A 12516-nucleotide genomic window follows, 5' to 3' on the forward strand; every position below is an offset into this window, starting at 1 on the left:
CACCCCCATGCTCCCTCCCTATTGGGTCTTCCTTTGACCACGCCCCTCCGCGGAGAGTCTCCTCCCACGGTTTCCTTCACCTTTCACCTCCTCACCTTCTCGGGGTCTGGAAGGCCTCAGACCCCGCCCACCGGGGGAGGGGAGAGTGCTCCTCCAAGACCGGCAATTAGTGGTGAGTATGATCTGTCCATCAGAGGAGAAGCGGTGGTGGATTGGCTGAGGGGAAGTAGTTGGGCGGGGAAGGAAGCACAGAGTCTGCGCGAGTGTCCTGGTGGCCGAGGGGACGGGCCAGCCGCCTCCGCGCATGCCCCGTGCGCGCGCAGTGCCGGCGGCAGTGATGGCGGCTCGGTGCGTGAGGGTGGTGCGGCACAATCTCCCGGCTTTGGCGTTGTCTCTCAGGTAAGGGGCGCCAGCTGCCCGGGCTGAGGAAGGGCGCGGTGCGCGTGCCGCCCCCGTCCGCTCCGACCCGAGCCCTGCCCGGCTCCGGCCCGGGCGCTGTGGGCGGCGGTTCCCCCACGCGGGGCGCGGACACCGCGGGGCTGCCCTGCGGCCTCGCTGCCCGTGCTGCCCGCGCGGCGGGCCCGGGGAGGGTGGGACGGCGCCCCGCGCGAGCCCGAGGTCGCGCCGAGCCGCCCGCGAGCCCGGGCCGGCACGAGGCGGCCGCGTGTACGGGGGCGCGGGGCGCGGGGCGGCGGCGCGCTGGCTCCTTCCGCTCGGCCCGAGTCCTCGTCCACCTCCGCGTGCCCTGGAGCCTGAGGTCAGAAGGGCAGCGGCGCCTGCCCCGCCGTGGGGACAGCGGCTTATTTCGACAAGAGCGGTGACTCCGCGGCGGGGGTCACCAGGCAGTGCCCTCACTTTGGCTTTTTTTCTTTCGTGTTTTTTTTTAAACCTGTGGTTTCTGCTTTTTCAAAGTCCAGCCTCGTAAGTTAGTTTAGCGAGTGCTTAGCACCTTCTGCGTTGGGGGAGCTTCCCAGAACCATGTTATCTGGTAGAAGACAGATTGGGTAGAAGCTGCGCAGAGCAGTAGCTGGGCTTTCCCCGCAGGAGCTGCTTGAGTGATGGGGAGACCGGGCCGGGCAGCGGGGACTACGGTAGTGCGCGGGGATGCAGCTGCGATTCCAGCCCGATACATGGTGTAGAACTGTGTGGGAACAAGCCCACCTGGAAAGCCCGCGTGAAAAGGCCTCTTTGCTCAAGTAATTTGTGATTTTTGTATCTGGAATTAATTGCCAGGACAGCGTGAATTTCTGCTCTGAGAGTGGGAAGAGGCTCAAGTGGGGGACTCTAGAGAGCTGAATTGTATGTGTAGCTTTCGGAGTAACTGAGCCCCCGGAGCCTCCGTCTCCCTCCCTGAAAAGCAAAGCAAGACTCGCTCTGGCTGCTGGGAGCCTCTGGTGCTCCAGGAGGGGGTCGGTAGAGCGGAGGTGACCTGCAGAATGGCGGTGACTGTCGCACCCAGAGGTCAGGACATCTAGGAAGAAAGGCAGGCTTCACAACAGCACACTCAGTTTTCAGATTATCAGGTTTTTTTTCATTACAAAAGTAAAAATAACAGTAAAACGGTTATTGCATTTCACCGCCAGGGGAACAGACTAATGACTCCTCTTGCTGCTCTCTGCGGGCCTCAGACACATGTACCTACACAGGATTTCTGGTTTGAATTTATAAAAGCGGGGTCGTGTTTTGTGCATTTCTCTAAGTTGCATTTCTTCCTGCACAGTACACCCGTGGTGTAGCCAAAAGATGGCAGTTTAACATATTCTATTTGGTAGCTGCTCAGTATTCCAGATCATGGAAGCAACAGCTTGTTCAGCCATCTCCTTCTGACCAGCGATCTGTTTCTGGTTGCTGTAAACATCCTTGTACATATGTTCTGTGTACTCCTAGTTTCCTGTTCATTGAGGCAGTTTTTTTTAATCTGGGAAGAAATCGCATGTGGTTTATTTTCAGGTTGGACTGTGGCATAATTAAGAGCTCCACTGGACCTGGTGCAGAGATGTGTATCATTCCTTAATGGCTTTGTGGCCTTGAGTTTATCACTTAACCTTTTTCATGTGGGGATCAGATTGGGTAATACTTTAAGTCCCTTGCAGCATTAGTTTTAGAGCTCTTTGTATTTCCCCTGTACATACCATCCCCATGCTTTTCCAACCTTCATGCCTTTGTCCAAGCCCTTCCCTCTTCCTGAAGTGGGTCTGTCTCGTCCATTCCTGACTCTATGTGAACTCTTACTTATCCTTCAAAGCCCCGCTGCACAAACTGTTTCATTGCCTTCCATTTCCCCAAAGCTAGAAATATTCTACTCCGAGCCTCCCAAAGTGCATTGTTCCTCTTTTATCACTTTCAACCTCACATTACGGTTCTTTGTGTGTAGATATTTTTTTTGCATGACCGAAGTACCCTGTGGGCAAGATCTCAGCCCCTCCAGCTTTGTAATCAGCATCAGCACTGGGCCTCACCTCCAGTAGTAGCTACTGCATTGCTATGTGGTGGGGTCTGGGTGACCATATCTCGGAAGGAGATGTTTCAAGTGGGGAGAAGAGGAGGTTAGTACTATAGCCTTGGTACACTGACATATTAGTTTAGGCATGTGTTGCAGAAGACTTTATATCAACAAATAGCTTCTATACGTCATATGCAGTTTGCCTTTGTTGGATCTAAAGTAAATCTTCTCTCCCCCGTGAGTCAGTAGCAAATAGTTTTAAATTCTCTCTGATTTCTGAAGTCATACATCTGACTTTAAGAAGCAGAAAAACCATGATCTTAATTTCTAGCGTGTGGACTTGTCTTTAGGTCCTCTCCTCGGCTGCTGTGCACAGCTACAAAGCAGGAGAACAACGGCCAGAACTTGGAGGAGGACGTGGGTCAGGATGAGCAGAAGACAGATCTGCCGTCTGCAGAGAAGACGCTGCTGGAAGAGAAGGCCAAGCTGGAAGAGCAGCTAAAGGAGACCACGGTAAGGTTGCGGGCTCTTGTGGGGAGCGTGGTCTTTCGAACTCCAGGTGAGTCTTTTCCGAGGACGTCTGGCCAGCCTCCGTGACAAGAGAGACGGAAGCCGGACACATCCCATCATTGTCCAAGGACTACGGCTGGGTCCTACAACAAGTTACTACTGGAGAAGGGATAGAACCCAAATCCTGCGTGGCTTTGGTTGTCATGAGGGTCATCTCTATGTGCTACCTAGGTTATGTTGAATTAAGGCTTAAAATGGTCTTTACAGGTGAGGACTATTCAGTAGGGCCCTTTAAGCTGGTCTTAGGGAAGGACAAGGGTGGGGGGCAGAGGTACGGCCACGTGGTGCTCTCCTAGGGAGGTAGGAGTTTTATGAACTGATTAGTCATGTGGATTATGACCCCATGTGGAAAAGCATGAGTGGCACAAATCGAGCTCTGTAAGCATTTGAGAATGATAACATCAAATACTGTGCGCGGGGCTGTCCTCACCCCTGTATTTATACTAATTCTCACAACAACTCTGTGAGGCAGCCGTTAATATCCCTGTTTACAGATGAGGAAACTGAGGTCCAGGACGGTTTGGTAAACTTCCCAAGGTCACCTGGCCACTGAGTGGCAGGGCTAGGGCCTGAGCCTGGGAGGCCTTGCTCGTAACCACGGCATTGGAATCGCCTGAAGGCTGAACACAGTAACCTGGTGCACGCGAAAAATAGAAATTCCAGGAGATGGATGAGATGACAGGAAAAGTTGGTGCAAAATGAGGAAGATACCAGAATTCAGATTAGTACACAGTAAATGTTTCAGCTGAATCATATCTGGGCAATGTTAACAATACCAGAGGTTCATTGATGGGGTTTTTCCTCTTCTGTGGCGTAGAGGCCAAAGCTGTCCACTCAGGTTCGTTGTTCTCCTAAACCTCTCTTCAGGGTGTGGGAACTGAGGCGGGTCAGCCCCTAACCGGGGTTCTAGGATTCCCTTAAGTTGGAGATTCTGCTGAGGAATGAATGAATGGTCCTTCCTTGAGGAGAACCATTGGAACCACGAGAAACTAGAAGCTTTTCCTTGTCCTTTCCCCAGCTATACACTGAGAGAGAATGGCCTTGGGGGCTATATGAATATGCGACACCTGCCCATCTTATTCCCCACTTGGTGGAAATAGTGACACAGGTTAATTTGTTTCTGTTTATTAAGCAGCAGCTGTCTGTAACACAAAATCTGAAACGTGATGATAGCTGTTACTTGTGTTTTGACTTGGAGTTTGTTATATCAGATATGCTTTCCTATGAATTTGTTCCATATTTAATTCATGTGAATCAGTCTTTCTTTCTCCCTTTGTTTTTTTTAAGGAAAAATACAAGCGAGCTTTAGCAGATACTGAGAACTTGCGGCAGAGGAGCCAAAAATTGGTGGAGGAGGCGAAACTATATGGTAACTTTCAACATTATATGATATTGATCGTGGGGAAACATGGGGCAAGGAAGGGGGGTATCAGAGTGCCAGGCAAAGTGATTAGCCCCGTGAGGAGGTGGGGAGCCTGCTGGTTGCACCCCCTCCAGTTTTTGAGATGGGTCAGCCGTTGTCTAGAAGGAGCAAAATTGCCCTTATGACTCGCACTCGGACTGGTGAGCGTGATTCCTTCAATGAGGAGCGTATCCTTTGCTCTTCCACACAAAGACCTCAGTGTGAGCCTGCAGGTAACTAGCAGGTCGGCTCTATGAGGCTCAGTTCCTTAGCTGGAGCACCCCTAACATTTGTCTCACTTAGGACCTCCTCAGACGCCGTCTGCATTGTCACCTTTGTATGTTTCTGTCATCATCCTTCCCGTTTTTACAGTCAAGATCAGTGAGGCTGAAATGACTTGCCATTCAGCACAAACCTGGTAATGGCGCTGGCACTGAGGCTCGTCTCCCAACCCCAGATGTGTTGTGTTGATTACCCAGAAGGCTACCATTTGAGTACCTATGGGGACGGAGCTTCCGGTCCCCCTGTTGTAGATGCAGAACCTCAGGTTCACAGTAAGACCTTGGGTGCTCACAGTGGAAACTATTGATAAGATCTGAGTTCAACACAGAGAACAAATCTCTCTGTTTTTTTAAAATTTTTTCGAAGTATAGTTGATGTACAACGTTGTGTTAATTTCTGCTGTACAACAAAGTGATTCAGTTATACATATATATATTCCCTTTTGTACGTTCTTTTCCATTATGGTTTATCACAGGATATTGAATGTAATTCCCCATGCTCTACTGTAGGACCTTGTTGTTTATCCATTCCTTATATAATAGTTTGCATCTGCTCATCCCAAACTCCCACTCCATCCCTTCCCCACCCCCCTGCCTTGTCAACCACAAGTCTGTTCTCTGTGTCTGTGATTCTGTTTCTGTTTCATAGATAGGTTCATTTGTGCCATACTTTAGATTCCACATGTAAGTGATATCATATGGTATTTGTCTTTCTCTTTCTGACTTACACTTCACTTGGTATGATAATCCCTAGTTGCATCTGTGTTGCTGCAAATGGCATAATTTCGTTCTTATTTTTTATGGCTGAGTCATATTCCATTGAATATACATATATACCACATCTTTTTTATCCATTCATCTGTCAGTGAACATTTCCATGTTTCCATGTCTTGGCTTTTGTAAGTAGTGCAGCTGTGAACATAGGAGTGCATGTATCTTTTTGAATTATGGTTTTGTCTGGATGTATGCCCAGGAGTGGGATTGCTGGATCATATGGCAACTCTAGTTTTAGTTTTTTGAGGAACCTCCATACTGTTCTCCATAGTAGCTGTACCAATTTACATTCCCACCAACAGTATAGGAGGGTTCTTTTTTCTCCACACCCTCTCCAGCATTTGTTATTTGTAGACTTTTTAATGGTGGCCATTCTGACTGGTGTGAGGTGGTACCTCATTGTAGTTTTGATTTGCATTTCTCTAATAATTAGCGATGTTGAGCATCTTTTCACGTGCTTATTGGCCATCTGTATGTCTTCTTTGGAGAAATGTCTATTTCGGTCTTCTGCCCTTTTTTTTTTTTTTTTTTTTTTAAATTATTTTAGTTTTTTTGGCTGTGTTGGGTCTTCGTTTCTGTGCAAGGGCTTTCTCTAGTTGCGGCGAGTAGTTGTGGCTCACAGGCCCAGTTGCTCCGCAGCATGTGGGATCTTCCCAGACCAGGGCTCGAACCCGTGTCCCCTGCATTGGCAGGTAGATTCTCAACCACTGCGCCACCAGGGAAGCCCCTGCCCATTTTTTGATTGAGTTTGGTTTTTTGTTATTGAGTTTTATGAGCTGTTGGTATATTTTGGAAATTAAGCCCTTGTAGGTTGCATCATTTGCAAATATTTTCTCCCAGTCTGTATGTTGTCTTTTTGTTTTGTTTATAGTTTCCTTTGCTGTGCTAAAGCTTGTAAGTTTGATAGGACCCATTTGTTTATTTTTGCTTTTATCTCTATTGCCTTGGGAGACTGACCTGAGAAAACATTGGTACAATTTATGTCAGAAAATGTTTTGCCTATGTTCTCTTGTAGGAGTTTTATGGTGTCTTGTCTTATATTTAGGTCTTTAAGCCATTTTGAGTTTATTTGTGTGTATGGTGAGAGAGTGTGTTCTAACTTCATTGATTGACCTGTGGCTGTCCAACTCTCCTAACACCACTTGCTAAAGAGACTGTCTTTTCTCCATTGAATATTCTTGCCTCCTTTGTCAAAGATTAATTGACTGTAGGTGTGTGGGTTTATTGCTGGGCTCTCTGTTCTGTTCCATTGATCTATATGTTTGTCGTTGTGCCAGTACCATGCTGTTTTGATTACTGTAGCTTCGTAGTATTGTCTGAAGTCTGGGAGGGTTATGCCTCCAGCTTTGTTCTTTTTCCTCAGGATTGCTTTGGTAGTTCTGAGTCTTTTGTGGTTCCATATAAATTTTAGGATTATTTGTTCTAGTTCTGTGGAAAATGTCATGGGTAATTTGATAGGGATCCCATTAAATCTGTAGATTGCTTTGGGTAGTATGGCCATTTTAACAATGTTAATTCTTCCAGTCCAAGAGCACGGGATATCTTTCCATTTCTTTGAATAATCTTCAGTTTCCTTTACTAATGGTTTATAATTCTCAGCATGTAAGTCTTTCACCTCCTTGTCAGGTTTATTCCTAAGTATTATTTGATGGGATTTTAAGAGGTATTGTTTTTTTTACATTCCTTTTTTGATATTTCATTGTTAGTGTAAAGAAATGTAACCAGTTTCTGTATGTTAATCTTGTATCCTGCTACCTTGCTGAATTCCTTTATCAGTTCTAGTAGTTTTTGTGTGGAGTCTTTAGGGTTTTCAAAATATAGTATCATGTTAGCTGCATAAAATGACAGTTCTACCTCTTCCCTACCATTTTGGATACCTTTTATTTCTTTTTCTTGTGTGATTCCTGTGGCTAGGACTTCCAATACTATGTTGAATAGAAGTGGTGAAAGTGGGCATCCTTGTCTTGTTCCAGATTTTAGCGGGAAGGCTTTCAGCTTTTCACCATTGAGTATTATGTTGGCTGTGTTTGTCATAAATAGCTTTAATTATGTTAAGGTGTTTCCTCTGTACCTACTTTTGTAAGAGTTTTTATCATGAATGGTTGTTGGATTTTATCAGATGCTTTTTCTGCATCTACTGAGATGATCATGTGGTTTTTGTCTTCCCTTTTGTTGATGTGGTATATCACATTGATTTGCATATGTTGAACCATTCTTATGACCCTGGGGTGAATTCAACTTGGTCGTGGTATATGATCTTTTTTATGTGTTGTTGGATTCGGTTTGCTAATATTTTGTTGAGAATTTTTGCATCTGTATTCATCAAAGATATTGGCCTGTAATTTTCTTTTTTGGTAGTGTCTTTGTCTGGTTTTGGTATCAGGGTGATGGTGTCTTCATAGTGTCCTTCCTCTTCAGTCTTTTGGAAGAGTGAGAAGAATTGGTGTAGGTTCTTTGTGTGTTTGGTAGAATTCGCCTGTGAAGCCATCTGGTCCTGGACTGTTGTTTGTAGTAAGATTTTTGTTTATTTTATTTTATTTATTTATTTTTGGCTGTATTGGGTCTTTGTTGCTGCACACGGGCTTTCTCTAGTTGTGGCGAGTGGGGGCTACTCTTCGTTGCGGTGCGCAGGCTTCTCATTGTGGTGGCTTCTCTTGTCGTGGAGCTCGGGCTCTAGGCACGCAGGCTCAGTAGTTGTGGCACACGGGCTTAGTTGCTCCGCGGCATGTGGGATCTTCCCAGACCAGGGCTCGAACCCGTGTTCCCTGCATTGGCAGGCAGATTCTTAACCACTGCGCCACCAGGGAAGGCCCAAGGCCTGTTTTTAGTGTGGATGCCTGCCGCCTCTTTCCTCGTCGTGTCCTGGCCATTATCCCCTTGATAGGAGGTGTGACTGGTGGTGTGGTGACCAGAGTCTGCACTGGATTTGAGCGGGGCCTCCTCTCTGCTCTGTGGTTGTCACAGCCCTGTTGGGGGCAGGTCCTGCTCCCTGGTTGTTGGAATAGAGGCCCCCAGATCCGTTTCTGAGCTGCCTTGTGGGGCGGGCAGGATTGGAGCGCTCCCGCTGGAAGGGGAGCCACTCAGTATCCCTCCGCCAGAGCCATCCACCAGGGAGTGTGCTCTGTGGTGCCATCTGTCACCCGTTGTGCAGGCTCACGAAGTGCGCTGTTGTCACACTGCCCTCAGCCCCGCCTGCACTGTGGGAACGCAGGCAGTCGGCCCTGGGGTCCCTCAGGTGCTCTGTGCACAAAACCACCAGCACAGATCCAGAGGTCAGGTACCAGGACCGGAGTAGTCGTGCGCCGGGACCTGCCGTGGGAGCCGTGGGAGCAGCCCAGACCCCGGCCCTGCTTCTGTGCGTGCTCACAAAGCCCACAGCAGCGAGGGCCGGACCTGTCCCCGCCGCGGGAGCACCCGTTTCCACTCGGGTGTCCCGCAAGCGCTGCTGAGTTTACAGAGTCGGCGGCAGTGGCGTGGATCATACGGCCGCGGGGAGGGGGCTCTGTTTTCAGTCTCACCTCCGTGTGTGGGCAGCCCCCTGGCACTGGCACCCCCAGAGCTCATAAAGGCGGCACCCAGCAAGAGGCTGCCATGGCGGGCCCCACCCTTCCCCTCGCGGGCCCCTTAACAACGGCGCTTCACTTCTTCTGGGAACACTCTTAGTTCCTGGATGCAGTCACCTCAACTCCTGTTCTTCTTCCTTTTTCTGGTCATCCCCTGCACTGGCTGCGTGTCTGGGTTCTTCAGGGCTCGGAGCAGGCCTCCCCTCCTCCTCTCGCCATCTCCCCTGCTGACTTGCCCTCCCACGGGTCTGAATGGCATCCACGCACAGGTTCTCTTTCCAGTTCAGACATTTCTTCTGCGTTCTAGTTCTGTATGTCTTTACCTGGACGTCTCACGGGTATTTTAAACTGAATTCTCCCCTCTGCCTGTGCTTCCTTTCTTTCTCATTTGAGTAAATGATACCGTTGCCCACCCAGGTGTTTAGGTCAGGCATGTGAACTCCCCTCTCCTCCCTCAAGCCCACTCCGCTCCCTTCCAGTGAGTGGTGATGCCTGGACTCTGGTTCATCCACTTGTCTCTGCTGCCTCCGCTCTGGTCCAGGCCAGCTTCAGCTCTTGCATCCCTGCTCCACACACCCAGGCAGAGTGGCCACAGCAGACCTCTACCCATTCCACTGCCCCATCTGGAACCTTTAGCTACTCTGGGTCTGCATCTTCCTGGTAGGCTGGCCGCCCTCAGTTCCTCCAACGCGTGGCTCCCTCCCGACTCTCCAGGCCTCGGTTCCTGGAACCCTCCTCCGCCTCCCCTGCCGAATCACGTCCCTTAGGTTAATCTGTCCTCAGCACTCACGAGTGCGCCTTGTGTAAGTATCGCTGTGATTGTACTTGCCACTTGTGTGACTATTTCCTGCGTGTCTCAGAGACCATACGTTCCATGTGGGCAGACATTCCCCGGGAACTAGCACAGGGTTAATCGTTAATAGACGCTCCCATCTTTATCGGATAGGTGGAATTTTAATTTCATTTTAAAGCAGTGGGGTGAAAACCCTGTGTGAAAGAGTAAAGCCTAAAACGAGCGCTGCCTCCTTCGAAGCGCACAGCCTTCGAGACCCGAGAAGACTTGAGTGGGCCGCGCTGGAGCCTCACGATTGCTGCACTGCCAGGGCCAGGGTGGGGCGGGCCAGGGGAGCGACCCCATGTGGGCCTCTCACGCGCCCTGACCTCCTTCGTTCAGCAGCTGGAGCATTGTGTTGGAACCACAAACGTTTGTATTTATGCGAAGTTTTTTAACACGTTATTTCTTCTGTTAGATAAAGGTTAAGGCTTGGGGTGTGTCCCGGTAACTTTTACCCCACGGTGCCAAATAATTGCTAACGTGTATTGAGTACTTAGTGTTCTAGGTGCTCTGAGTGTGTGTGGTTTTGTCCTCATAACCTCACTGTGTTAGGTACTGTTATCCCTGTTTTATAACCAAAGAAGCTGAGACCCGGAGAGGTTAACCAGGATCACACGGGCAGTTCGGTGATGGCCAGGGATGTGGCCCCAGGCCCCATGCTCTTTAGCTGAGGCAGCCACCTGGGCCCCTTCCTGGCTCTGCTGTCTGCGGGAACGACATGCTCCGGGGTTTGCATGTCCTCTTAGCCTGGAGCAGGACTGATGGTGGTTCTGCAGGTTTTCCGCTGCTGGGCTTTATTCCTCATTGGCTTTTGTCTAAACCCCAGAAAAGTTTGTCTGTTTTGTAATCCAGCCATTGAAATTCTAGGGCAAATTAGTGATTTGAAAAGGTGTCATTAAATAACCCACGTGTGACGTCAACAGGGCTTACAGTTTTGAGTTGCCCATGCAGTTGATACCGAATGCAAATGCTGTTCTTCTTTAACTTCGTGTAGGCATTCAGGGCTTCTGCAAGGACTTGCTGGAGGTGGCAGACGTTCTGGAGAAGGCAACACAGTGTGTCCCAAAGGAGGAGATTAGCGATGATAACCCGCACCTGAAGAACCTCTACGAGGGGCTCGTGATGACTGAGGTCCAGATCCAGAAGGTGTTCAGGAAGCACGGCTTACTCCGGCTGAACCCTGTGGGGGCCAAGTTCGACCCCTACGAGCACGAGGCCTTGTTCCACACGCCGGTTGAGGGCAAGGAGCCGGGCATGGTGGCGCTCGTTAACAAAGTGGGGTACAAGCTGCACGGGCGCACCCTGAGACCCGCCCTGGTTGGGGTGGTGAAGGCGGCTTAGTGCCCCTCACGGGCTCCGGGGCTTTGTTAGGATCACTCGCTGACTCAGGCCGCTTCATCTTTTCTCATCTGCGGGTGCACTTGACCTTTTCCTAAACCTTGTTGCCAGGCTTTAGTGACCAGTGGCTGGACAGGAAGTAAGCCAGTTGCACAGTTGTGTTAATGAACATTCGGGAGTTACTAGTTCCACGTGCTTACAGGACAGGCCGGCGGGACGCTACCGGACCCTAGGGTATCGGGAGAAACACCGTGTCTGCTCAGACTCGGGGGACGTCAGAGTATTTCAAGTGAATAAAAGGTCTTCAGGAATCCTGCTGTTTGCTAGCTGGCTGCGCCGGCTGCACTGCGTCCTCTGCGTCTCACTGTAGCACGCGAGTTCCTGGACTGCTTAGCCCACCACCCGTCACTCAGTGACGGCAAGGCAAGAGTTTAAACATTTTTCTTGCTAAGAAAAGTTGTACGATGCCCTTGGTGAAGAACGTATTTGAGTTCGTTTATGATCAGTTACTGTCTCGCTGCTGAGAGCGATCATCTTCTGGCTTTGGGAGATGTGAGACCCGCGGGCACACCCTAACGTCCTCACCTCCTTATTTTGCCAGTAACTGAATTTGACACGCTCAGTTACTTTTGTCCTGTTTGTTCGTCTCTTTATAGAAAGGTTTAAATCTATACCCAACTAGTTACTAATGATCAGAAGGTACTTTCCCTAGTAAGATGGACTTTCTTAGAAATCTGAGGACTGTGTGCTTGGTATGTTTGAAATGTTAAAATTTAAAATTTTATTTCAGAGGATTAAAGCCCTGTTTATTTTCCTACGTTCTGCTAGCTATGTGCTTTGGTGGAGGAGAGGAAGGAGACCCTTACTAAGCAAAGTGTGACTTAGCTTCCCGGGTCTTTGCTCAATCCTGCAGCTGTGTGCCTGACACACGCAAACGTGTTGGCTTCTGTCCCGGGAGGGGACCGTGGACACTCGGGAGCAGCAGCAAGGACACACGACCGGCAGGCGCTGACCCTGTGACTCGCCGTAGGACCCTCCGTTCTTCACGTTAGGGGAAAAGTTGAGTGATTGAGGCACTCTTATAAACGAGGGAAAAAAGTAACCTTCCACTAGCTTTGCTTCTGAGAGGTACTTCTAGGGTTAAAGGTCAATACTGTTAACTTCGATTTACTGCACAAAAAAGGTGGGCAGTCGATGTGAAAGGTGTAGGTAATATTCCCATAATTAAAATTCCAATTTATACCATTTCAAGAAATTTCCCCCTTTCCTTTTTATAAATTTATTTATTTTTGGCTGCGTTGTGTCTTCGT

The 12516-nt window shown here is 49.1% G+C and overlaps 1 protein-coding gene across 1 annotated transcript; it reads left to right on the forward strand.

The window, feature by feature from the left end:
* The first annotated feature begins 300 nt into the window (after nucleotides 1–300).
* GRPEL1 (GrpE like 1, mitochondrial) lies at nucleotides 301–11517 on the forward strand. Its single transcript, XM_061191073.1, has 4 exons — nucleotides 301–399; nucleotides 2794–2956; nucleotides 4301–4382; nucleotides 10863–11517. Exons 1-4 carry the CDS (start codon nucleotides 305–307, stop codon nucleotides 11207–11209), a joined length of 687 nt encoding a protein of 228 aa, XP_061047056.1. The 5' UTR covers nucleotides 301–304; the 3' UTR covers nucleotides 11210–11517.
* Nucleotides 11518–12516: the final 999 nt, after the last annotated feature.

The sequence above is a fragment of the Eubalaena glacialis genome, chromosome 5, assembly GCF_028564815.1.
Source record: "Eubalaena glacialis isolate mEubGla1 chromosome 5, mEubGla1.1.hap2.+ XY, whole genome shotgun sequence".
NCBI lineage: Eukaryota > Metazoa > Chordata > Mammalia > Artiodactyla > Balaenidae > Eubalaena > Eubalaena glacialis.